We start from the raw sequence: 23,556 nt of genomic DNA, 5'->3' as shown, positions 1-23,556 counted from the left end.
AAATACACTTAAAGTACAAAAAGTAAAAGTACTGATTATGCAGAATGGCCAATTTCAGAATAATGTGTGTTATGTTATTGAATTATAATTATTGATGCATTAATGTGTTCATCACTTTAATGGTACAGCTAGTAAAGGTGGAGCTTATTTTTACTATACATACTGAGCGTGAATTTCACCAAGGAGTAGAAGTATAAAGTAGCATAAAATGAAATTGGAATGAAGTACAGAACTTGAAGAAATGCACTGAGTTACTTTCCACCGCTGGTTGTATGTTACAGTCAGCTGCTAAACTATTGTGTAGCTTTAAAAACAAAAACATCATCAGCATGTCTGTAAATATCTACATATGAATACATATATATCTGTAAATATAGACTTTTATACTGTGTTTTATCATCACTGGATCACATGTTAATCTATTCAGTTTTATGCACTTCATTTTATGAGCCTTATTTGTATTGACAAGTGTTTAAGATTTGTATTTGCTAAAGTTAAAAAAGTAAATTATTAATTTTCTAATTAATCTCTTTGGAATAAAAATAAATAAATAAAAACTTTGCTGTTTCCATTTTTGCCAGAGTATTCCTTTTTTTATTTTTCATTATATATTTTCAAGAAACAGATGCATGAAAAATACACAAATACATCTCTTGGCTGTGTCTTTCCATATTCTAGTCATTAATGCAGAAGGAACATTACACATCACATACAGCTTTAAACAAAAAACGTTAAAAAATAAATATTATCCCAGATTAGCATATTTACATATTATACAAGGAAGAAACTGTGCAGATTTCAGGTCTGTCTGATAAGTGACAGAGTGTGATGAGGCGTCCAATCAAAACACTGCACAGCGTAAAGGTGAAGAACAGCGTTTCCTCCATCAGGTCCATTATTTTGTATATCAGCTGTGTACTATGACTCTTATACCACGGCCACTTACTGAAGAATATAAAGGCAGCGTGTGTTTTCATCATTAGCAGCTTTTACACTTTGTTTGTTGTCATTTTACTCATGTGATGTGTGTGAAGCATCAAAGTTGTTGCTATGGTTACCTGCTGGTATGTTTGATGTGCTCTGATGGACAGTTTTATTACCTGCCAGCCAATGGGAAACTGGTATTTTCTGTGTCCGTGGTATAAAGTTGAATTCTAACAGTCTTGTCTCGTTTACATTGTTGATCAAACTGTTTCCTCTGAGCCATCTGCTGATGTGTAACTTTGCTCAGATCCATCACTGGACTGAGCAGCAATCTTCTGTTCACCAGGCTGAGACTGACTGGGTGGACTTTGTTCACCAGGTTGAAAGCGTCTGAATAAACAGTAACAAACACCCAGCACAGCTGCTGCTGCTGCTGCTGCTGTCAGTCCCAGTGCACAGTAGAGGACGATCATTCCCCGACTTCCTGTGTTTGGTCTCTCAGGTTCGGGCCGATCCCTCGCTGCTGTAAAGAGACCAAACACATCTGCCATTCATGTGAAGAAAAAACATTTCAATAAAAAAGGAAACAAAATATCTACAACAGATGAAGATGTAACATATTTCCCAGATACTGCGAGAAGGAAGTGTAAAGATTGTGGATTGTGGTAGTCCAAAATACTTTTCCTCTCAGGTTCTTATTTATTCAAAAAAGCTGCTGAACTGAAGAGAAAGTTCTGCTGAATCAACTTACCAGTGACATTGAGTCTGCTTTTACCAACACGGCCACCATAATTTGTGTTCACGTCACACAGGTACAGGCCCGAGTCCTCAGTCCTGAGTCTGGACACATGAAGTCTGAGTCGTCCTTCTCTGAGGACGTCTCTGTCACACTGGACTCGTCCTGCAAACTGTCCATCCTGAGACTCTGGGACCTCAACACCTTCATGCAGATGATACAGGACTGAGACCTTGTGATCAGTAATCAGGTCACAGAAGATATTAAGGGAGTTTGAACTATCAGGTTTGGTTGTGAACGTCCATTCCAGTGTGATGTCCTCGTTCTCCTCTGCCTGATAGGAGCTCTGTGTCACATTCACTACAAATGTTCCTGCTGAGGAGACAGAGAGGGAAAGTGAGGACCAGACAAAGGGACAAATTTAACATGTGAGCCTTTAAACTCCATCTAGAGATGTTGATGTATTCATATCAAAGCTGGGAGGCTGGTAAACAAAAAGTTCAGAGATACTACAGTAAAAAAGCTGCATGATACCAACAATAAATACAACTCAAGCAAAACTTGAAGATAAAGGATCTTCCTGATTTTAATAAGGACTGTCTACTTTCTCTAAAGAGTCCTGCAGATGTTTTCACTGACAGATTTAAAGATGGAGGTCTGAAGGCTGAAAGAGTATTTAGTCTTTTCTCTTTCTGGATAATAACCTGCAGGTGGAAACGAACCACAGACGCAGGAGGTCAGGGTGATGAGCAGCAGGATGCTGCAGGTCATCTTCTCCCTGTGAGAGGAGACAGAGGTGAAGAGTCAGAAACACACGAGGTCAAAGTTCAGTCGTCACATGTCTGAGAGGAAACCTCTACAGTCTGTCTGCAGTCATTACAACACTCCTTTGTATTTATTTATGAATATTCGAAACATTATTATTAAATGTAGCACTGACAGGCTCCTTTATTCCAGAAGTTGCCTCTTACTCGGCTTTGTGAATTTGGCCCAGGACATAAACACATTGCGATCTCTGCAGCTCAGAGAAACATGCTGCATCGGTAAATCTGGAATATAAGCAGCTCTGAATGTAAAGGAACGAGAATGTAACTGCAAACAAACCTGAATTTAATTCAGTCACCATAGAAACACTCGGTGTGGTCCCCTTATTAACAGCAGCAGACACAAACCAGCGGATGCTGCTGTCAGATCTCGCGGTAACAACGCGTCCCACTATCCAGGCTGATCTGCGAGCTTCATCTTTAAAGTGTCTCCGTGGAGTAAAAAGCCAGCTGAAGAAGAAGGGACCTGTAACATCACATGGACATACGAGGTTCTTCTTCCTGCACGTGCAGCTGTCCCTGCTGCTGTTTGACGGCACATGGAGCTGCTTTTGAGGTGGATCAGGTTTTAGGATGATCCGGCTTCCTCTCAGTGAATCCCATGAAAGCTGCTGCTGTTGAATTGTCTCGTTATTGAGCGAACCGGCCGCAGATCTTTGATCTGAAATAAGACAGAGTTCCTTTAATGACTCCGCATTGAACAGGTCTACAGAGGCTGCACTTCCCTTTCCCCAAGGGACCGAGGAAGCAGTCCTTCCTCCTGCAGAACTGAAGGACCAGACCCCGAGACGGGGACAGCTGGTCTACGCGCTGCAACACAGTGAGTTCATATTTATATACCGTCATCCTGACTGATGCAGCAGAGATGAGTCATAAAGCGGACGAGCTGTTTCCTTTATAGTGACCGATGTTAGTCCCGCCCTGCAGAACACGACATCCAATCAGCACTTTACGAAAACAAACCAGCACAACCAACTGAGCTCCGCCCTTTGTTCTGCGGGTCTTTCTCAGAAACTCTCCGATTCATATGACGTAATCTACCTCCTCATCCTCACCGTGTTCCCCAGTTTCATTATTAGTCTTCGCACATAAAATATCTCTGAGTCTAAAATCATGAACTCTGCAGTTTTCAGAAGCAGCTTCTCTGCAGCGGCCGCAGGATGGAAATGCTCGGCTTTCCTCTAACGACGAATGATGAGAAGGTAATGAGATGTGACGACACTCAGTTAGTGTTCTCAGTCCACTGGGAGATTTCTGAATGTAGAAGACCTGAGTGTATTATGAAGCTGATTTTATTTTATTTCACTTGGACCAGTATAAACTCCACCAGGTGGCCAGACAGCATGCTGGACAGAGCAGACCGGCTGCAGATAAATCTTACAACTGACTGACCCAAAAGAGTGTCGACGCAGTTTTCAGGAACCTGAGAAAAACAAAGCCTCAGTGAAGTGAGATGTAAAGGGGGTATTAAACAAGCAAATATGAAAGTGTTTAAAGAAAATGTGAAGTGGGAGTGTTTCTTTACTGCAGTTATGGGTAAGTCACCAGCCATAATGATTCACCACAACATTTAACAGCAATAAAAAGAGCCCATTTTACAAACAGAGCACATTGGCTGGCAGGGGAGAGCACATTTTACAAACATTAGATGAAATAATTAATCACAACCAAAAACCCTTTGATTTCCTGATTACATGGGAAGAAGTGACCCCACAGACAAAGTGTCTCCAGCCGAGAAAAGCTTGTGGTCCAGACAGCATTAACAACTAAATGCTCAAATGCAGCTCCCCAGAGATGCAGGGAGCAGTGGTGAAGTCAGGATGTTTTCCCGACATCTGGTGTTAAGAGCTCATTTCCCCCATTCTTAAGACTGCTTTACTTTTTTCTTCCTGTAAACCTGCTGGACATTTGTAGTCACACATGTAACAAGACTGCAGCCATGCTAACGCCCCTGTGAGGCTGTACTGATGCACAGCGCTGCTTTGAGACATTTCACACAAAACCATGACTGTCAAGTTTATGGTGGCACTAGAAGAACAGTCAGGGGGTGTCCTGGTCCAGCTGCTGGTCTCTGTCTGTTTGTCCCCTGTTAGGAACAGACACTCCTGTGTATGTGTGTGCTGGTGGGGCGTGGCCTCCGGTGAACCTCCAATCTGACTCACCTGTTCTCCATCCACCAATCAAGACCATGCAGCACATCTACCCGGCTGAAGGACATTTTTGTCCCCCATTGAAACCCGTTAAAACCTCAGTTGTTGATCCTATTACAGTTTTTCTCAATTGCTAAAACACAATTTCTGAAACCTTGCTCCATTTTCTGACCAAGTTTTTGTTCTTCCTCCTCCGTGTACCCCTGTTTTACAGTCCTGTACCCTGCGTCTCACAAACTGGTCCTCTGTCTCTGTGGTACTTTAAATCTTCTTCTTTGTTGATATGAACCTGCAACCAGTCAAAATCTACTGAGCAGTCAGTGCTGTTAACAAATGGAAAGCACAATGTTCAGGGCCATACAATTCGTTCATTGTACAGGATACAGCCTACAATGCGCTGTACTACAGTATACGATACTAAAGGGGCAGAAATCAAAGCAGTTAGGCTGATATTGGTTGTGTCACATCATTCGAAACAGGTTCCATCAGTTTTGAGTGGTTGTGTTCAATCAATGACATGTGTTCTCTATTTGTATTTGATTGTTGCCACTTGTGTTCACCAGTATGGACGACACGTGCATTAGAGCGCAGAATGGGTTTAGAGTTTTGCTGAAAAGTCTAAGTGAGATCTGCAAACTGTGTTTTACCGTGTGAAATGGTTTAAGGTGTTGACAACTGACTGCACCATCAGCTAAATGGCGTCAGGCAACTGAGAACTTTGTTCAGCCAATGGGTTTTAGTGTTTAATCAGTTGAGAAAAACTGTAATGCAGAAAAAACATTGTTTCTGCTGTTTATGATAAGACCTTTGAACGTCCCCGTTAACACTTCATGATGACGGCAGGATGGCTGTGCAGCCTGTAGACAGGCTTCTCAGCTCAGGCAGGGGTCGCTGGTGCCACGAAGCTCCCATCTGGCTGCCAACAGCTCCATCTTTGGTGTTCAGGGAGGCGAGGTCCTCCGTCAGATAAAGCTGGTGAATGTAGCTGCTAATGGACTCTGAAAACTGTGCAAGTGGCTCAAGACAACACTGAAGCATCTCGTTACTGGAGCTGAGATATGTTCACATTTAATCAGCTGGCCAATAGACTTCTTAGAAATAAGAAAAGGCTGTTATTATTATTATTATTATTATTATTATTGTTGTTGTTGTTTTTAATGTAATGACAAACTGAGGCTGAAAATGTCAGAATCAGCCTGTAAACTCAGCAAGTATCATTTGTGTGCAACTGTAGGATGTAAACGTTTAACCTCTAAACTCCCAGAAACAATAGTGAGGACATGAACTTGATGTCCACAGTGCAGCTATATGACCATCAGTGGAGTTGGGTTTTGTTTAGTTCTTCTTCCCTTGAACAGATCTTTGTTAGTTACTTCCTCTTTTGACCTGAACAGCATTAGGAAAACTGACAGAAACCTGCGTCCTCACTTGTCCTCGTGGTGGAGGAGTTCATGTGGAGCAGCTGACAGACACAGACTCACCAGCAGGTAGGTTGTTGGTATTCAATTCAATTTTATTTATGTAGCGCCAATTCTTAACAGAAGTTGTTTCATTGCACTTTTCCTATAGAGCAGGTCTACACCGTACTCTATATAATATTATTTACAGAGACCCAACAAATCCCACCACGAGCAAGCACTTGGCGACAGTGGCAAGGAAAAACTTCCTTTAAGAGACAGAAACCTTGAGCAGAACCAGACTCAATGGTGGGCGGCCCATCCACCGCTGCCATGTTAGGTTTTCAGAGAGAGAGAGAGAGACTGACTATAGCAGCATAACTAAGGGACGGTTCAGGGCTCACCTGAGCCAGCCCTAACTATAAGCTTTATCAAAGAGGAAAGTCTTAAACTTACTCTTAAAGGTGGAGATGGTGTCGGCCTCCCGAACCCACATTGGGATCTGATTCCACAGGAGAGGAGCTTGATAACTGAAGGCTCTGGCTCCCGTTCTACTTTGGAGACTCTAGGAACCACAAGTAAGCCTGCATCCTGGGAGCGCAGTGCTCTAGTCGGGTAATAAGGTATTATGAGATCTTTAAGATACGATGGTGCCTGACCATTAAGAGCTTTGTAGGTGAAGAGAAGGATTTTAAATTATAGTCTGGATTTTACAGGGAGCCAGTGCAGAGAAGCTAATATTGGAGAAATATGATCTCTTTTCCTAGTTCTTGTCAGTACACTTGTCACAGCATTCTGGATCAACTGGAGAGTCTTAAGGGACTTATTCGGGCAGCCGGATAATAAGGAATTGCACTAGTCCAACCTAGAAGTAACAAATGCATGCACTAGTTTTTCGGCATCATTTTGAGACAGGATGTGCCTGAGTTTTTCCAACGTTATGTAGGTGAAAAAATGCAGTCCTTAACATTTACATTGTTGATCAAACTCTTTCCTCTGATCCATCTGGTGATCTGTAACTTTGTTCACCAGGCTGAAAGTGGCTGAATAAACAGTAACAAACACCCAGCACAGCTGCTGCTGCTGCTGTCAGTCCCAGTCCACAGTAGAGGACGATCATTCCCCAGCTTCCTGTGTTTGGTCTCTCAGGTTCGGGCCGATCCCTCGCTGCTGTAAAGAGACCAAACACATCTGCCATTCATGTGAAGAAAAAACATTTCAATAAAAAAAGAAAACAAAATATCTACAACAGATGAAGATGTAACATATTTCCCAGATACTGCGAGAAGGAAGTGTAAAGATTGTGGATTGTGGTAGTCCAAAATACTTTTCCTCTCAGGTTCTTATTTATCCAAAAAAGCTGCTGAACTGAAGAGAAAGTTCTGCTGAATCAACTTACCAGTGACATTGAGTCTGCATTCACTGAAGCTGCCACCATAAGCTGTGCTCACGTCACACAGGTACAGGCCCGAGTCCTCAGTCCTGAGTCTGGACACATGAAGTCTGAGTCGTCCTTCTCTGAGGACGTCTCTGTCACACTGGACTCGTCCCGCAAACTGTCCATCCTGAGACTCTGGGACCTCAACACCAGCTTGTAGATCATACAGGACTGAGACCTTGAGATCAGTAATCCGCTCACAGTAGATATAAAAGGAGTTTGAACTGTCAGGTTTGGTTGTGAACGTCCATTCCAGTGTGATGTCCTCGTTCTCCTCTGCCTGATAGGAGCTCTGTGTCACATTCACTACAAATGCTCCTGCTGAGGAGACAGAGAGGGAAAGTGAGGACCAGACAAAGGGACAACTTTAACATGTGAGCCTTTAAACTCCATCTAGAGATGTTGATGTATTCATATCAAAGCTGGGAGGCTGGTAAACAAAAAGTTCAGAGATACTACAGTAAAGCTGCATGATACCAACAATAAATACAACTCAAGCAATACTTGAAGATAAAGGATCTTCCTGATTTTAATAAGGAGTGTGTACTTTCTCTAAAGAGTCCTGCAGATGTTTTCACTGACAGATTTAAAGATGGAGGTCTGAAGGCTGAAAGAGTATTTAGTCTCTTCTCTTTCTGGATAATAACCTGCAGGTGGAAACGAACCACAGACGCAGGAGGTCAGGGTGATGAGCAGCAGGATGCTGCAGGTCATCTTCTCCCTGTGAGAGGAGACAGAGGTGAAGAGTCAGAAACACACGAGGTCAAAGTTCAGTCGTCACATGTCTGAGAGAAAACATCTACAGTCTGTCTGCAGTCATTACAACACTCCTTTGTATTTATTCTCCTGCTCATCACACACAGCTGACCAGAGCACTTCCTGACTGGTAGCTGCTAATGCTAAGCTGCAGTCATGTGTTTCTGTCACAAGATGGCGCCAGTGCTTCAACTCTCCACCATAAGCAGGAAACATGTAACAGCACGAGGATCCAGGTTCAGAGTCTCTGAGCTGCAGGACCTGGAGAGTTCAAGACTCAGTAAAAAATGCACCAGCAGCTGCCGTAGTGAAGTGTCGGCCCCGAACCATTTTACGCGCTGCAACAAAGTGAGTTGATATTGTCATCCTATCAGCTGCAGCAGCGAACCAGTCGGCTCATTTGAATGAACGATGAGAGCCCCGCCCACACAACATGATATCCAATCAGCACACTTTACGAAAACAGGCGCAAGATTTAAATGCTCGGCTTTCCTCTAACAGGAAGTTTCTTTATGTTTCATTGTAAAGATGATTTTATGAGACTTACTGACAGACGATCATGCTGCTAAATGTCCTGTGGTTGGGGACATTTTTATGGCCCAGAGAAGCTGAATAAATTCATCCAAATATTCCAGATACACATTTAGATTCTTGTGAGGAGACACACAACTTCTGAACTCTGCAGTTTCAATCCTGGAGCAGGTTTTCCAGGTCCAGATCCAAGTAGCTCAATAAAGAGCCGAACATAAAAACTTTGGGCCGGTTTGAATCGATTTTCAATCTGCGTCGATTTCAAATTAATCTGTTCGTCAGTCACGTGTGAACAAACAGGAAATGCAGCTCAGCTGAACACAAAACAACACAAACAGTAAATCATACAGAAGTTTTAGTTACTTACGTGTTTGAAGGCGAGCGAGCAGCTTTATGTCTGAACTTCATTATCAGTTCAACAGACGGACAGCTGATCTACATGTTCATGGTTCATTCTTCTTCTTCTTCTTCTTCTTCTTCTTCTTCTTCTTCTTCTTCTTCTGTTGAGTTTTATGGCGCTCGGCGTCCCTAATTGTTCATTACCGCCACCTACTGGATTTTAACAGCTTCACAGTTTAAACTATTTACAGTGTCCACCTAAAGTGCTCCCATGCCATAGTCCAGTCTCTAACCCAGACCCAAGTGTCTGAGCCGGTGCAGCTCCTTCCCTCAGTGTAACATCTGGATCCTCTCCAGATGTGTCCACAGCATTCAGGAACCTCCTTGCAGCGTCCAGCGCCATCTTAATCCTTTCCGACTCCCCCTTTATTCCAGCAGCACAGTTTATAACCGTGGCAAGAAATGCCAGAAATCGCTTCTTGTCCATACTGATGTTCCGCTCATCTCCATTTCCTTTCTGCTCCTTTTCCTTTTGCACCATTTCACCGTTTCTCTCCATTCTCTTAGCAGCTTCAGCGTATGACAATCCCCTTTCTGCTCTGATCTCATTCATTTTTACTTCCTTAATTCTCTCTGGGCTCTGTGCTGATCCCGTATGGTGGTTTCCCTTCGCAGTGCAGACACTTTGCTTGCTCTTTCTCCAGTTATCCTTCCCACACCTCCTGCCTCCTCTTCATCCTGCAGCAACTCGTCCATATTCCTGACAGCAGAAACACCTGAGAGGAGCTCCCTCACCCTGTAACACACATGATCTAGATCCACTCTCTCTGGTAACTCCTCCTCAAACGTCAAACACACCGAGCTACTCTCCTCCTCCTCCCCGTTTCTGAATCTTGTCAGCCTTCTTGCCTCACACACACCTTCAGCCTCCCGACATGACTCGGCCTCCACCGTCTGCTTTATCTAATGCATGTTTATCTGACTTTATTACTCCCCTTCTTCTTCACTTCTGCTCCGAGGAGGAAGCAGTCCACACCGCTGTGATCTCTAAACGCATGAATCTTCAGAGCTGTGTCTCTCTGACGCTTTGACAGGCAGTCAGTGAGAACCATCCCACTTCCTGTTATCCTGACAGATCTGACATCTCCGAGCTTTCCTCCTACAGACTTTCAGACCTCATGTGGATTCTTGAAGATGCCGTCTGTGTGTGTCACAGCGACCATCCCGACAAGATACTTCTCCTCTTTCTTCACCGTCTGACCGGATTCACTTGAGTTACTCTTCTTCCTTTTCTTTCCAACGTTATGGTGCGTTACCGCCACCAGCTGGACTGGAGTGTGGATCGGGACTCTAGCTGTCCCTTCACTAATGATTAAATAAAGACAATAAACTGAGACGTGTTCTCCTCAGATACTGAAGCAACAGCAGATAACACTTCTCTCCAGAACTTGTTTGTGAAAGATCTCGTAGATCAAACCTGGTCTTTATTTCTCTAAGCTTCAGGGTCAGCTCTCTTCTCTCGGCGTCATATTTTGGACAGTAAATCACAACATGTCCCACAGTTTCTTCTTGGTCCCAGAATGAGCATCTTCCTGTGTGATGCTTTCCTATTTTACATAATGTGCTGTTTAACCCTGTGTGGCCCAACCGGAGCCTGGATATTACAGTTTCCTCTTCACACCGGCTTTCCTTTGACTGTTGTAAAGCCACCTTCCTGTTCTCTCTTCTCGCTGCTTCAACTTCTCCTTAACTGTGGTTTTCATTTCTCTTTTACAAAGGGCTACTATAGTATCTCATTTGTACTGTTTCACTTTCTTGTTCATGTCCCAGCCAAAACCTTTACCAGAAAATGTTGTGTATTCCCAAAGTTGTTGCTATGGTTACCTGCTGGTATGTTTGATGTGCTCTGATGGACAGTTTTATTACCTGCCAGCCAATGGGAAACTGGTATTTTCTGTGTCCGTGGGATTTCTGTGTCTCTCCCCAGTTCTTCACACATGACCTGAAGGACTGCAGTAACTGTGTTACTTTGTTCAGGTGGAAGTGAAGGTGAAGCAGCATTTGGGCGTTAGAGGTAAAAAAAAACCCGGGTAAACCACCTTCACTGAGCTGATGTCACAGTTAGCCAGTGTGTGTGTGTGTGTGTGTGTGTGTGTGTGTGTGTGTGTGTGTGTGGGTGGGTGGGTGTGACACCATGTGTTTTGTAATCTGCTAACCGTCCTTAACGGCCTGTGTCTGTGTAACTACACCTGCTCCGCCCCTCTGGAAGAGTGCTCAGTGTGCAAATCCACACTGGTAAAACCACCCAGCTCTCCACCTCGCTGTTCTGCTTTTGGGTCCTTACATCGTAACTCTTAACAGCTGAAGTAAAGATGTAAACTACCTCTTCATCACGGGAAACCTTTAGTGTTGTGCAGAGAAGCAGTCCGTCTGTTGATGATAATGAAGTTCAGACATAAAGCTGCTCGCTCGCCTTCAAACACGTAAGTAACTAAAACTTCTGTATGATTTACTGTTTGTGTTGTTTTGTGTTCAGCTGAGCTGCATTTACTGTTTGTTCACACGTGACTGATGAACATATTCATTTGAAATCGGCGCAGATTGAAAATCGATTCAAACCGACCAAAGTTTTTATGTTCGGTTCTTTATTGAGCTACTTGGATCTGGACCTGGAAAACCTGCTCCAGGATTGAAACTGCAGAGTTCAGGTTTTGTGTCTCCTCACAAGAATCTAAATGTGTATCTGGAATATTTGGATGAATTTCTTCAGCTTCTCTGGGCCATAAAAATGTCCCCAACCACAGGACATTTAGCAGCATGATCGTCTGTCAGTAAGTCTCATAAAATCATCTTTACAATGAAACATAAAGAAACTTTCTGTTAGAGGAAAGCCGAGCATTTAAATCTTGCGGCCGCTGCAGAGAAGCTGCTTCTGAAAACTGCAGAGTTCATGATTTTAGACTCAGAGATATTTTATGTGCGAAGACTTCTAATGAAACTGTGAAACAAGGTGAGGATGAGGAGGTAGGTCATATGAATCGGGAGTTTCTGATAAAGACCCGCGCAGGACAAAGACTGCAGAGTTCACACTTTGGATCTGGTTGTGCGGGTTTATTTTCGTAAAGTGCTGATTGGATTTCGTGTTCTGCGGGTCTCATCGTTCATTAAAAGGAGGCAGCTCGTTCGCGACACCTAACTACTGCAGATTTTCGGATCTGGTTGTTGTGTTGTGCTATGATGCAGCGCGTAGACCAGCTGTCCCCATCTCGCAGTCTGGTCCTTCAGTTACAAAGGAGGGAGGACTGCTTCCTCGGTCCCTTGGGGAAAGGGAAGTGCAGCAGCAGCTGGTTTGTGTCTGCTGCTGTTAATAAGGGGACCACACCGAGTGTTTCTATGGTGACTGAATTAAATTCAGGTTTGTTTGCAGTTACATTCTCGTTCCTTTACATTCAGAGCTGCTTATATTCCAGATTTACCGATGCAGCATGTTTCTCTGAGCTGCAGAGATCGCAATGTGTTTATGTCCTGGACCAAATTCACAAAGCCGAGTAAGAGGCAACTTCTGGAATAAAGGAGCCTGTCAGTGCTACATTTAAGATCTGCGATTGAGGAAATTCACCATGCAGTTTGAATTTGCTGTTTGTTGCGAAACTTGCACAAAGACTCGGGGAGAGTTGACGTGTCTATTCCTGTCCATAACACGTCACCGTTCCGCCTTCATGAGTTAGGAGCTCAGGAAGTATAAATCTAAATGGCAAGTCTGAAATTATATCAGACAATACTTGATCAAATAAATTAGTATTTTGTAATATACATGCATCATTCTTCCTTCCAAATAAACAGAGACCCCCAGTACGCAGCCAACTTTAAACATTTCTTCTATTGGGGGAAATGCTCCCCAGCAAGAAACCCTGCACATAACTGCAGCAGTGACTGCAGAAGCCAGGATGGGAGTTCTTCGAGTAGATTCCTGCAGCCCCACTCGTCTTCCTCCTCGTCTGGCCCCATCAGAGGACCCCCATACTTCTGGCCACTTAGTGGATTTATTCCAGCCTGTGTGAAGCTGAATGCTCTTTGTTTTCATTTGGATGGTGGAGAGTTGAAGCACTGGCGCCATCTTGTGACAGAAACACATGACTGCAGCTTAGCATTAGCAGCTACCAGTCAGGAAGTGCTCTGGTCAGCTGTGTGTAATGAGCAGGAGAATAAATACAAAGGAGTGTTGTAATGACTGCAGACAGACTGTAGATGTTTCCTCTCAGACATGTGACGACTGAACTTTGACCTCGTGTGTTTCTGACTCTTCACGTCTGTCTCCTCTCACAGGGAGAAGATGACCTGCAGCATCCTGCTGCTCATCACCCTGACCTCCTGCGTCTGTGGTTCGTTTCCACCTGCAGGTTATTATCCAGAAAGAGAAGAGACTAAATACTCTTTCAGCCTTCAGACCTCCATCTTTAAATCTGTCAGTGAAAACATCTGCAGGACTCTTTAGAGAAAGCAGACCTTATTAAAATCAGGAAGATCCTTTATCTTCAAGTTTTGCTTGAGTTGTATTTATTGTTGGTATCATGCAGCTTTTTTTTTTTTTACTGTAGTATCTTTGAACTTTTTGTTTTCCAGCCTCCCAGCTTTGATATGAATACATCAACATCTCTAGATGGAGTTGAAAGGCTCACATGTTAAAGTTGTCCCTTTGTCTGGTCCTCACTTTCCCTCTCTGTCTCCTCAGCAGGAACATTTGTAGTGAATGTGACACAGAGCTCCTATCAGGCAGAGGAGAACGAGAACATCACACTGGAATGGACGTTCACAACCAAACCTGACAGTTCAAACTCCCTTAATATCTTATGTGAACTGATTATTGATCACAAGGTCTCAGTCCTGTATCATCTGCATGAAGGTGTTGAGGTCCCAGAGTCTCAGGATGGACAGTTTATGGACGAGTCCAGTGTGACAGAGACGTCCTCAGAGAAGGACGACTCAGACTTCATGTGTCCAGACTCAGGACTGAGGACTCGGGCCTGTACCTGTGTGAAGTGAGGACAACTTATGGTGGCAGCATTGGTAAAAGCAGACTCAATGTCACTGGTAAGTTGATTCAGCAGAACTTTCTCTTCAGTTCAGCAGCTTTTTTGGATAAATAAGAACCTGAGAGGAAAAGTATTTTGGACTACCACAATCCACAATCTTTACACTTCCTTCTCGCAGTATCTGGGAAATATGTTACATCTTCATCTGTTGTAGATATTTTGTTTCCTTTTTTTATTGAAATGTTTTTTCTTCACATGAATGGCAGATGTGTTTGGTCTCTTTACAGCAGCGAGGGATTGGCCCGAACCTGAGAGACCAAACTCAGAAAGTCGGGGAAGGATCGTCCTCTACTGTGGACTGGGACTGACAGCAGCAGCAGCTGTGCTGGGTGTTTGTTACTGTTTATTCAGCCACTTTCAGCCTGGTGAACAAAGTCCACCTAGTCAGTCTCCAGTGATGGATCTGAGCCAAGCTGCAGATCAGCAGATGGATCAGAGGAAACAGTTTGATCAACAATGTAAACGAGACAAGACTGTTAGAATTCAACTTTATACCACGGACACAGAAAATACCAGTTTCCCATTGGCTGGCAGGTAATAAAACTGTCCATCAGAGCACATCAAACATACCAGCAGGTAGCAATAGCAACAACTTTGATGCTTCACACACATCTTCTTTTCCTTTCGGCTGTTCCCTTTCAGGGGTCACCACAGCGAATCATGTGCCTCCATCTAACCCTGTCCTCTGCATCCTCTTCACTCACACCAATTAACTTCATGTCCTCTCTCACTACATCCATAAATCTCCTCTTTGGTCATCCTCTAGACCTCCTGCCTGGCAGCTCCAACCTCAGCATCCTTCTGCCAATATATTCACAGTCTCTCCTCTGAACACGTCCAAACCACCTCGATCTGGCCTCTCTGACTTTATCTCCGAAACGTCTAACATGAGCTGTCCCTCTGATGTACTCATTCCTGATCCTGTCCGTCCTCGTCACTCCCAAAGAGAACCTCAACATCTTAAGCTCTGCTACCTCCAGCTCTGCCTCTTGTCTTTTCTTCAGCGCCGCTGTCTCTAAGCTGTACAACATCGCTGGTCTCACCACCGTCTTGAACACCTGTCCTTTCATTCTTGCTGATACTCTTTTATCACACAACACACCTGACACTTTTCTCCACCCATTCCAACCTGCTTGCACTCGCCTCTTCACCTCTTTTCCACAGTCTCCATTGCTCTGAACCGTTGACCCCAAGTACTTAAAGTCCTGCACCTTCTTCACCTCTGCTCCCTGTAACCTCACCGTCCCACCTGGGTCCCTCTCATTGACACACATGTATTCTGTCTTACTGCGGCTAAGCTTCATTCCTCTGTTTTCCAGAGCAGACCTCCATCTCTCTAGATTTTCCTCCACCCGATCCCTGCTCTCACTACAAATCACAATGTCATCTGCAAACATCATAGTCCATGGAGAATCCTGTCTAACCTCACCTGTCAGCCTGTCCATCGCCAGAGCAAACAAGAAGGGGCTCAGAGCCGATCCTTGATGCAGACCCACCTCCACCTTGAACTCCTCTGTCACACCTACAGCACACCTCACCACGGTCTTACAGCTCTCATACATGTCCTGCACCACTCTAACATACTTCTCTGCCACTCCAGACTTCCTCATACAATACCACAGCTCCTCTCTTGGCACCATGTCATACGCTTTCTCTAAATCTACGAAGACACAATGCAACTCCCTATGACCTTCTCTGTACTTCTCCATCAGCATCCTCCAAGCAAATACTGCATCTGTTGTACTCTTTCTAGGCATGAAACCATATTGCTGCTCACAAATGCTCACCTCTGCAATTAGCCTAGCTTCCACTACTCTTTCCCACAACTTCATTGTATGGCTCATCAGCTTTATTCCTCTGTAGCTGCCACAGCTCTGCACATCTCCCTTGTTCTTAAAAATTGGCACCAGTACACTTCTCCTCCATTCCTCGGGCATCCTCTCACTCTCCAAGATCTTGTTAAACAAACTAGTCAGAAACTCTACTGCAACCTCTCCTAGACACTTCCATACCTCCACAGGTATGTCATCAGGACCAACTGCCTTTCCACTCGTCATCCTCTTCAACGTCCTCCTCACTTCACTCTTGCTAATCTTTGCTACTTTCTGCTCCACACCAGTCACTTCTTCTACTCTTTGTTCCCTTTCATTTTCCTCATTCATCAACTCTTCAAAGTACTCCTTCCATCTTCCCATCACACTCCTGGCACCTGTCAATACATTTCCATCCTTATCTTTAATCACCCTAACCTCCTGCACATCCTTCCCATCTCTATCTCTTCGTCTGGCCAACCTGTACAAATCCACATCTCCCTCTTTAGTGTCCAACCTAGCATACAAGTCCTCATATGCTCTTTGTTTGGCCTTTGCCACCTCTACCTTCACCTTACGCTGCATCTCCCTGTACTCCTGTCTACTCTCTTCAGTCCTCTCAGTGTCCCACTTCTTCTTAGCTAACCTCTTTCTCTGTATACACTCCTGAACTTCCTCGTTCCACCACCAAGTCTCCTTGTCCGCTTTCCTCTTTCCAGATGACACACCGAGTACCCTCCTACCTGTCTCCCTGATCACATTAGCTGTAGTGGTCCAGTCATCTGGGAACACTTCCTGACCACCCAGAGTCTGTCTCAGCTCCTCCCTGAAAACTACACGACATTCTTCCTTTTTCAACTTCCACCACTTCGTCCTCTGCTCTGCCTTTGTCCTCTTCATCTTCCTCACCACCAGAGACATTTTACACACTACCTTCCTGTGTTGTCTGGCTACACTCTCCCCTACCACTACTTTACAGTCACTGGTCTCTTTCAGATTACAACGTCTACACAAGATGTAGTCCACCTGAGTGCTTCTACCTCCGCTCTTATGTCACCCTATGTTCCTGCCTCTTCTGGAAGAAAGTGTTCACTACAGCCACTTCCATCCTCTTTGCAAAGTCTACCACCATCTGTCCTTCTGCGTTCCTGTCCTGAAGACCAAACCTGCCCATCACATTCTCATCACCTCTGTTCCCTTCGCCTACATGCCCATTAAAATCTGCACCAATCACCACTCTCTCACCTCTGGGGATGCTCTGCATCACTTCATCTAACTCACTCCAGAATTTCTCCTTCTCTTCTAACTCACGTCCTACCTGTGGGGCATAACCACTCACAACGTTGAACATCACCCCTTCAATATCCAGCTTCAGACTCATCAACCTGTCTGATACTCTTTTCACCTCTAGACCATTCCTCACAAACTCCTCTTTCAGGATAACTCCTACTCCGTTTCTCTTCCGATCTGACCCATGGTAGAACAACTTGAACCCTGCTCCTAAGCTTCTAGCCTTGCTACCTTTCCACCCGGTCTCCTGGACACACAGTATGTCCACCTTCCTTCTCTGCATCATGTCAGTCAACTCTCTAGCCTTCCCTGTCATAGTCCCAACATTCAAAGTCCCTACTGTCAGTCCTACATTCTTAGCTTTCCTCTTCTCTCTCTGCCTACGAACACACCTTCCTCCTCTCCTTCTTCGTCTTTGACCAACAGTAGTCCAATTTCCACCGGTACCCTGTAGGTCAACAGCACCGGTGGCGGTCGTTGTTAACCCGGGCCCCGACCGATCCGGTATGGAAGTAATTTTCACGATTCGCATTTTTAATTTGGCATGTGTTTTACGTCGGATGCCCTTCCTGACACAACCCTCTGCATTTATCCAGACTTGGGACTGGCACAAGAAGACACTGGCTTGTGCCCCCTTGCGGTTGCATTAGAAAGACACTCCTGATTAAAATCAGGAAGATCCTTTATCTTCATGTATTGCTTGAGTTGTATTTATTGTTGGTATCATGCATCTTTTTTTACTGTAGTATCTTTGAACTTTTTGTTTACCAGCCTCCCAGCTTTGATATGAATACATCAACATCTCTAGATGGAGTTTAAAGGCTCACATGTTAAAGTTGTCCCTTTGTCTGGTCCTCACTTTCCCTCTCTGTCTCCTCAGCAGGAACATTTGTAGTGAATGTGACACAGAGCTCCTATCAGGCAGAGGAGAACGAGAACATCACACTGGAATGGACGTTCACAACCAAACCTGACAGTTCAAACTCCCTTAATATCTTCTGTGAACTGATTATTGATCACAACGTCTCAGTCCTGTATCATCTACATGAAGGTGTTGAGGTCCCAGAGTCTCAGGATGGACAGTTTGCAGGACGTTTGCAGTACCTGTGTGATGTGAGCACAACTTATGGTGGCAGCTTTGGTAAAAGCAGACTCATTGTCACTGGTAAGTTGATTCAGTAGAACTTTCTCTTCAGTTCAGCAGCTTTTTGGATAAATAAGAACCTGAGAGGAAAAGTATTTTGGACTACCACAATCCACAATCTTTACACTTCCTTCTCGCAGTATCTGGGAAATATGTTACATCTTCATCTGTTGTAGATATTTTGTTTCCTTTTTTATTGAAATGTTTTTTCTTCACATCAATGCAGATGTGTTTGGTCTCTTTACAGCAGCTCCGCCCCGACATCTTTCATTAAAAGGAGCCAGCTCGTTCGCTTCCTTTTTCTCTGCTGCAGCTGGCAGGATAACTGTATAAATATCAGCTCACTGTGTTGCAGCGCGTAGATCAGCTGTCTGACTAACTACCTCTTCATCACGGAAACCTTTAGTGTTGTGTAGAGAAGCAGTCCGTCTGTTGAACTGATAATGAAGTTCAGACATAAAGCTGCTCGCTCACCTTCAAACACGTAAGTAACTAAAACTGCTGTATGATTTACTGTTTGTGTTGTTTTGTGTTCAGCTGAGCTGCATTTACTGTTTGTTCACACGTGACTGACGAACAGATTAATTTGAAATCGACGCAGATTGAAAATCGATTCAAACCGGCCCAAAGTTTTTATGTTCGGCTCTTTATTGAGCTACTTGGATCTGGACCTGGAAAACCTGCTCCAGTTCAGAAGTTTTGTGTCTCCTCACAAGAATCTAAATGTGTATCTGGAATATTTGGATGAATTTCTTCAGCTTCTCTGGGCCATAAAAATGTCCCCAACCACAGGACATTTAGCAGCATGATCGTCTGTCAGTAAGTCTCAGAAAATCATCTTTACAATGAAACATAAAGAAACTTTCTGTTAGAGGAAAGCCGAGCATTTCCATCCTGCGGCCGCTGCAGCAACAGCTGGTTTGTGTCTGCTGTTGTTAATAAGGGGACCACACCGAGTGTTTCTATGGTGACTGAATTAAATTCAGGTTTGTTTGCAGTTACATTCTCGTTCCTTTACATTCAGAGCTGCTTATATTCCAGATTTACCGATGCAGCATGTTTCTCTGAGCTGCAGAGATCGCAATGTGTTTATGTCCTGGGCCAAATTCACAAAGCCGAGTAAGAGGCAACTTCTGGAATAAAGGAGCCTGTCAGTGCTACATTTAATAATAATGTTTTGAATATTCACCGTTTCACTTTGCTGGCTGCTGTGATGCTTGCACCGGCCCGCCCATATCAAGGCTCTTTGCATGAATATCCAACATGGGGGGAGGGCAGATGACTCAGAGGAGCTTGAGGGCCGGCAGCAGCTGAGTTAGAGGGGGGATGAGCAGGAGCCGGTGTGTCGAGTCTGTTAAAGAACAGATTCAGTTTGTTGGCCCTGTCCAAGCTGCCTTCAGCTCCTCTGCTGCCAGTCGGTCTGAAGCCAGTGATGGTCTTCATGCTGCTCCAGACCTCTCTCATGTTGTTCTGCTGGAGTTTTCACTCCAGCTTCCTCCTGTACTTCTCCTTGGTCTCCCTGATCTTCACCTCCAGGTCGGCCTGGATTGCCCTCACCTCCTCACCTATGTTCCTATAACAATGAGCAGGATAATAAATACAAAGGAGTGTTGTAATGACTGCAGACAGACTGTAGATGTTTCCTCTCAGACATGTGACGACTGAACTTTGACCTTGTGTGTTTCTGACTCTTCACCTCTGTCTCCTCTCACAGGGAGAAGATGACCTGCAGCATCCTGCTGCTCATCACCCTGACCTCCTGCGTCTGTGGTTCGTTTCCACCTGCAAGTTATTATCCAGAAAGAGAAAAGACTAAATACTCTTTCAGCCTTCAGACCTCCATCTTTAAATCTGTCAGTGAAAACATCTGCAGGACTCTTTATAGAAAGTAGACAGTCCTTATTAACATCAGGAAGATCCTTTATCTTCAAGTTTTGCTTGAGTTGTATTTATTGTTGGTATCATGCAGCTTTTTTTCCTGTAGTATCTCTGAACTTTTTGTTTACCAGCCTCCCAGCTTTGATATGAATACATCAACATCTCTAGATGGAGTTTAAAGGCTCACATGTTAAAGTAGTCCCTTTGTCTGGTCCTCACTTTCCCTCTCTGTCTCCTCAGCAGGAACATTTGTAGTGAATGTGACACAGAGCTCCTATCAGGCAGAGGAGAGCAACAACATCACAGTGGAATGGCGCTTCTCGTCCAAAGCCAACATTTCCCTCCCCTCACTTAAGATCTACTGTTTGTTTGTGTTACCTGAGCTGAAGGTGTTTTATCATCTGGACAACAGTGTTGAGGAGTCTCAGCATGAGCAGTTTGCAGGACGGGTGCAGTGTGACAAAGACGCTCTCAGTACAGGACGCGCGCCAGACTTCATCTGTCCAGAGTCAGGACTGACGACTCGGGCCCGTACCTCTGCAGAATGGCCACTGAATTCGCAAGAAGATTAAAGAGTTCTCACTCAACATCACTGGTAAGTCGACTCAAGGTTGTCAAATATATATCTGCTTATAACAGTTTGTCTAATGTTTGCGAACGTGAAAACACATGGACACATTCCATCAGCTGTCGATACAAAAGCAAAAATGTACCTTAAAATGTTTGTTGTCTAGAAATGATTATTTCTCTTTTAGTTAAATTGAATCTTGACAAGAGATTGAACTTTGATAACAGTTTGGGTTGTTTACAAAAAGAAGCAGTCTTCATATTTACCTCAGACGCAGACATTATGTGTCCTGTTTGTTAGTTGGCAGACTGTCTTGAAAACCTGTTCAAGGATACGTCTGGTGACATTCTTTATTTTTGTCATTGTCAAAAAATCACATCAGTCAGTCTCTCAGCACTTCCTGAATCCCCCTGCCTGTCGGGAGCTCTCAGCCCATTTGTTCCTACTGAAGATCTAAATCTTTAAAAATATAAATATATACTTTCATTTTTTAAAAAAAAGCTCAGTAGTTTCCTAAAACAGCTGGCCACTGTAGTTTTTAGCAAAAGTTACTCAAACAGGAGGAAATAGTGCATTTGTGGGGCACTATTTTCAGCTGCGGATTAATACACATGTGGTGCTGTAGTGAATATTTCCAGCAGCGAGATGGAACCTTTCAGGTTGGAGGTGGGGAGGTGGAGGAGGTGGAGGTGGGGAGGTGGAGGTGGGTTGCACAATCGTAGATCTGAAAGACAGAATGACTGAAGCTCAGTGATACTTAAAGAACAGCCTCTGAGGACTGATTGGCTCGAAGAATGCAGGCAGAAAGATCATTGGCCAGATATGGTGACATCAGAAATGAATCAAAGGGATTTTCACAGCGTGGGAAAGTGGAAGTGACGTAGTTGACTGAAGCGGAAAAGGCAGGAAAATCGAGTAGAACAAGAACCAGACTTGATTATCAGAACTACAATCGTGGACTAGAAGAAACAAGATATTCCTTCCTGTCACTTGTACTGACTTTATTTAAAACAATGTTTGTGCTTGGCGGACCTTTTTTGTCCTTCACACCTAACAGTAAATACTTTGTGGTGTACTTTAAGTTTTCTGTGAAATGTTTTCTCCTCAGATAAATCACATACAGACACAATAGCTGACGAGCCCAAACCTGTGATACCAAAACCAAAACCAGCGAGCCGGGGAAGAATCGGCCTCTACGTTGGACTGGGACTGGCAGCGGCAGCAGCAGCTGCACTGGCTGTCTGTCGCTGTACTTCATCATATACTGCACTGCACTCCACCTGAAGCGGAGACAGTAGGACCGAGAAGCTGTGTGCGGTGACACACACGTGAAATGTTTCAGCTTTCTTAAACTTCTGCTGCCCCCTGCTGCTCTGAAGAGAAATCCACCAGATGGGAGTCTGAAGACAGAACTGGTTCTTCTGTTAGAGCATCACGTTTCCAAGTGATGGATAGAAATCCAAAAACACTCCAGCTGAGTTTCGTGGTGATTTCTGCCTCATGGTTACTTGATTCAATGGTCCCGCTGCTGTTAGTTCCTGCTGTAACAGACAGAACAGGCCAAGCTGATAGCAGTGCTCACTCTAAAGCTGGTGAGGATGTTATCTTGGTTCATGTTAAACTGGATGACTTGTGCAGGCACTGGTTGTATTTCTGGTCATCTCTTGTTATTATGTGCTGACTTAAACGTCAGATGTACTGTAACTCCACGAAGAGTACTGTAATGCCAATTACTGTTGATGCAGAGTATAGATTATTGCTCTATTATGAGTTCTACTAAAGTGAAGATGCTGTTAAAGTATCAGCAGGTCTGATAACTTGGTGTCGTTATTGTACAGATCATTTAATGTACATTCAGGGCTTGCTGGATGGTGGAAGAAGGACTTTTACTTAAGTAAAAAACGTAACACCACAGTGCAGAAATACAAGTAAAAGTACAAAGTATTAGCAACAAAATACACTTAAAGTACAAAAGTAAAAGTACTCATTATCCAGAATGGCCCATTTCAGAATAATGTGTGTTATGTTATTGAATTATAATTATTGATGCATTGATGTGTTCATCACTTTAATGGTACAGCTGGTAAAGGTGGAGCTTATTTTTTACTATACATACTGAGCGTGAATTTCACCAAGGGAGTAGAAGTATAAAGTAGCATAAAATGAAATTGGACTGAAGTACAGAACTTGAAGAAATGCACTGAGTTACTTTCCACCGCTGGTTGTATGTTACAGTCAGCTGCTAAACTATTGTGTAGCTTTAAAAATAAAAACATCATCAGCATGTCTGTAAATATCTACATATGTATACATATATATCTGTAAATATAGACTTTTATACTGTGTTTTATCATCACTGGATCACATGTTAATCTATCCAGTTTTATTCACTTCATCTTATGAGCCTTATTTGAATTGACAAGTGTTTAAGATTTTTATTTACTGAAGTTAAAAAAGTAAATTATTAATTTTCTAATGAATCTTTTAGGAATAAAAATAAATAAACTATTTGTTACAGTAGCTTGCCTTTACGTCAGTGCACACAGGAGAAAGTACTACAAACAATATGATACACTATAAACACTATAAAACAGGTCAGAAAATAAGTTAAGTATCAGGTCGGTATAAGTATAAGATAAACTAAGTGTCAAGTACAAAGGGGGTTTACCGGTTGATG

General features: G+C 43.7%; 3 protein-coding genes and 1 long non-coding RNA gene across 19 annotated transcripts in view; 2 read left to right on the top strand and 2 right to left on the bottom strand.

Annotated features, from left to right (window-relative positions):
* LOC122870258 (low affinity immunoglobulin gamma Fc region receptor III-like) overlaps positions 1-23,556 on the bottom strand; it is a 1,099,642-nt gene that overhangs the window by 897,822 nt on the left and 178,264 nt on the right. The window lies entirely within an intron of this gene.
* Positions 1-23,556, top strand: part of LOC122870232 (neutral protease 2 homolog AFUB_070680-like) — a 109,429-nt gene that overhangs the window by 33,450 nt on the left and 52,423 nt on the right. Inside the window, exons 4-9 of one of the 5 annotated variants that reach the window (XM_044184273.1) lie at positions 14,416-14,722; positions 18,170-18,454; positions 18,660-18,917; positions 19,035-19,419; positions 20,148-20,203; positions 21,988-22,696. The exons of 1 other annotated variant lie outside the window; for it this stretch is intronic. In XM_044184273.1, the coding sequence (XP_044040208.1) occupies positions 14,416-14,722; positions 18,170-18,263 (401 nt within the window). In that variant the 3' untranslated portion in view covers positions 18,264-18,454; positions 18,660-18,917; positions 19,035-19,419; positions 20,148-20,203; positions 21,988-22,696. Of the gene's footprint in view, positions 1-2,975; positions 3,041-14,415; positions 14,723-18,169; positions 18,455-18,659; positions 18,918-19,034; positions 19,420-20,147; positions 20,222-20,551; positions 20,792-21,987; positions 22,697-23,556 lie in introns of those variants that run through there. 3 more of the 5 variants (XM_044184272.1, XM_044184274.1, XM_044184279.1) reach the window with 3 other exon arrangements.
* On the bottom strand, positions 1,032-10,953 carry LOC122870266. Of its 12 annotated transcripts, none has more exons than XM_044184365.1 (4): positions 9,124-10,953; positions 8,135-8,190; positions 1,676-2,035; positions 1,032-1,468 (listed from the first exon to the last, which is right to left on the bottom strand). In XM_044184365.1, exons 1-4 carry the CDS (start codon positions 9,162-9,164, stop codon positions 1,185-1,187), a joined length of 741 nt encoding a protein of 246 aa, XP_044040300.1. In that variant the 5' UTR covers positions 9,165-10,953; the 3' UTR covers positions 1,032-1,184. The 12 variants fall into 12 exon arrangements, with proteins under 12 accessions (XP_044040300.1, XP_044040299.1, XP_044040298.1 ...); XM_044184364.1 differs by having other exon boundaries at positions 1,676-2,032; positions 8,117-8,190; positions 9,124-10,952; XM_044184363.1 differs by having other exon boundaries at positions 8,117-8,190; positions 9,124-10,943.
* Positions 3,549-6,043, top strand: LOC122870334. Its single transcript, XR_006376541.1, has 3 exons — positions 3,549-3,686; positions 3,800-4,020; positions 6,029-6,043. It is a non-coding gene; the product is annotated as an uncharacterized LOC122870334 (long non-coding RNA).

This window comes from Siniperca chuatsi, linkage group LG22 (genome assembly GCF_020085105.1).
Source record: "Siniperca chuatsi isolate FFG_IHB_CAS linkage group LG22, ASM2008510v1, whole genome shotgun sequence".
In the NCBI taxonomy this organism is placed as follows: Eukaryota; Metazoa; Chordata; class Actinopteri; order Centrarchiformes; family Sinipercidae; genus Siniperca; species Siniperca chuatsi.
The sequence above is the reverse complement of the archived record's forward strand: the minus strand, read 5'-3'. Positions and strand labels throughout refer to the sequence as shown.

What these genes read in the sequence shown, in the direction of transcription:
- LOC122870266 (XM_044184363.1), bottom strand. Translation starts at nt 9,164, where the DNA reads ATGAAGTTCAGACATAAAGCTGCTCGCTCGCCTTCAAACAC. An exon ending in GCTCGCTCGCCTTCAAACAC is followed by an intron (nt 8,191 to 9,123) that starts GTAAGTAACTAA and finishes CTCCTCTCACAG; the next exon opens with GGAGAAGATGACCTGCAGCA. An exon ending in TGGTTCGTTTCCACCTGCAG is followed by an intron (nt 2,036 to 8,116) that starts GTTATTATCCAG and finishes CTGTCTCCTCAG; the next exon opens with CAGGAACATTTGTAGTGAAT.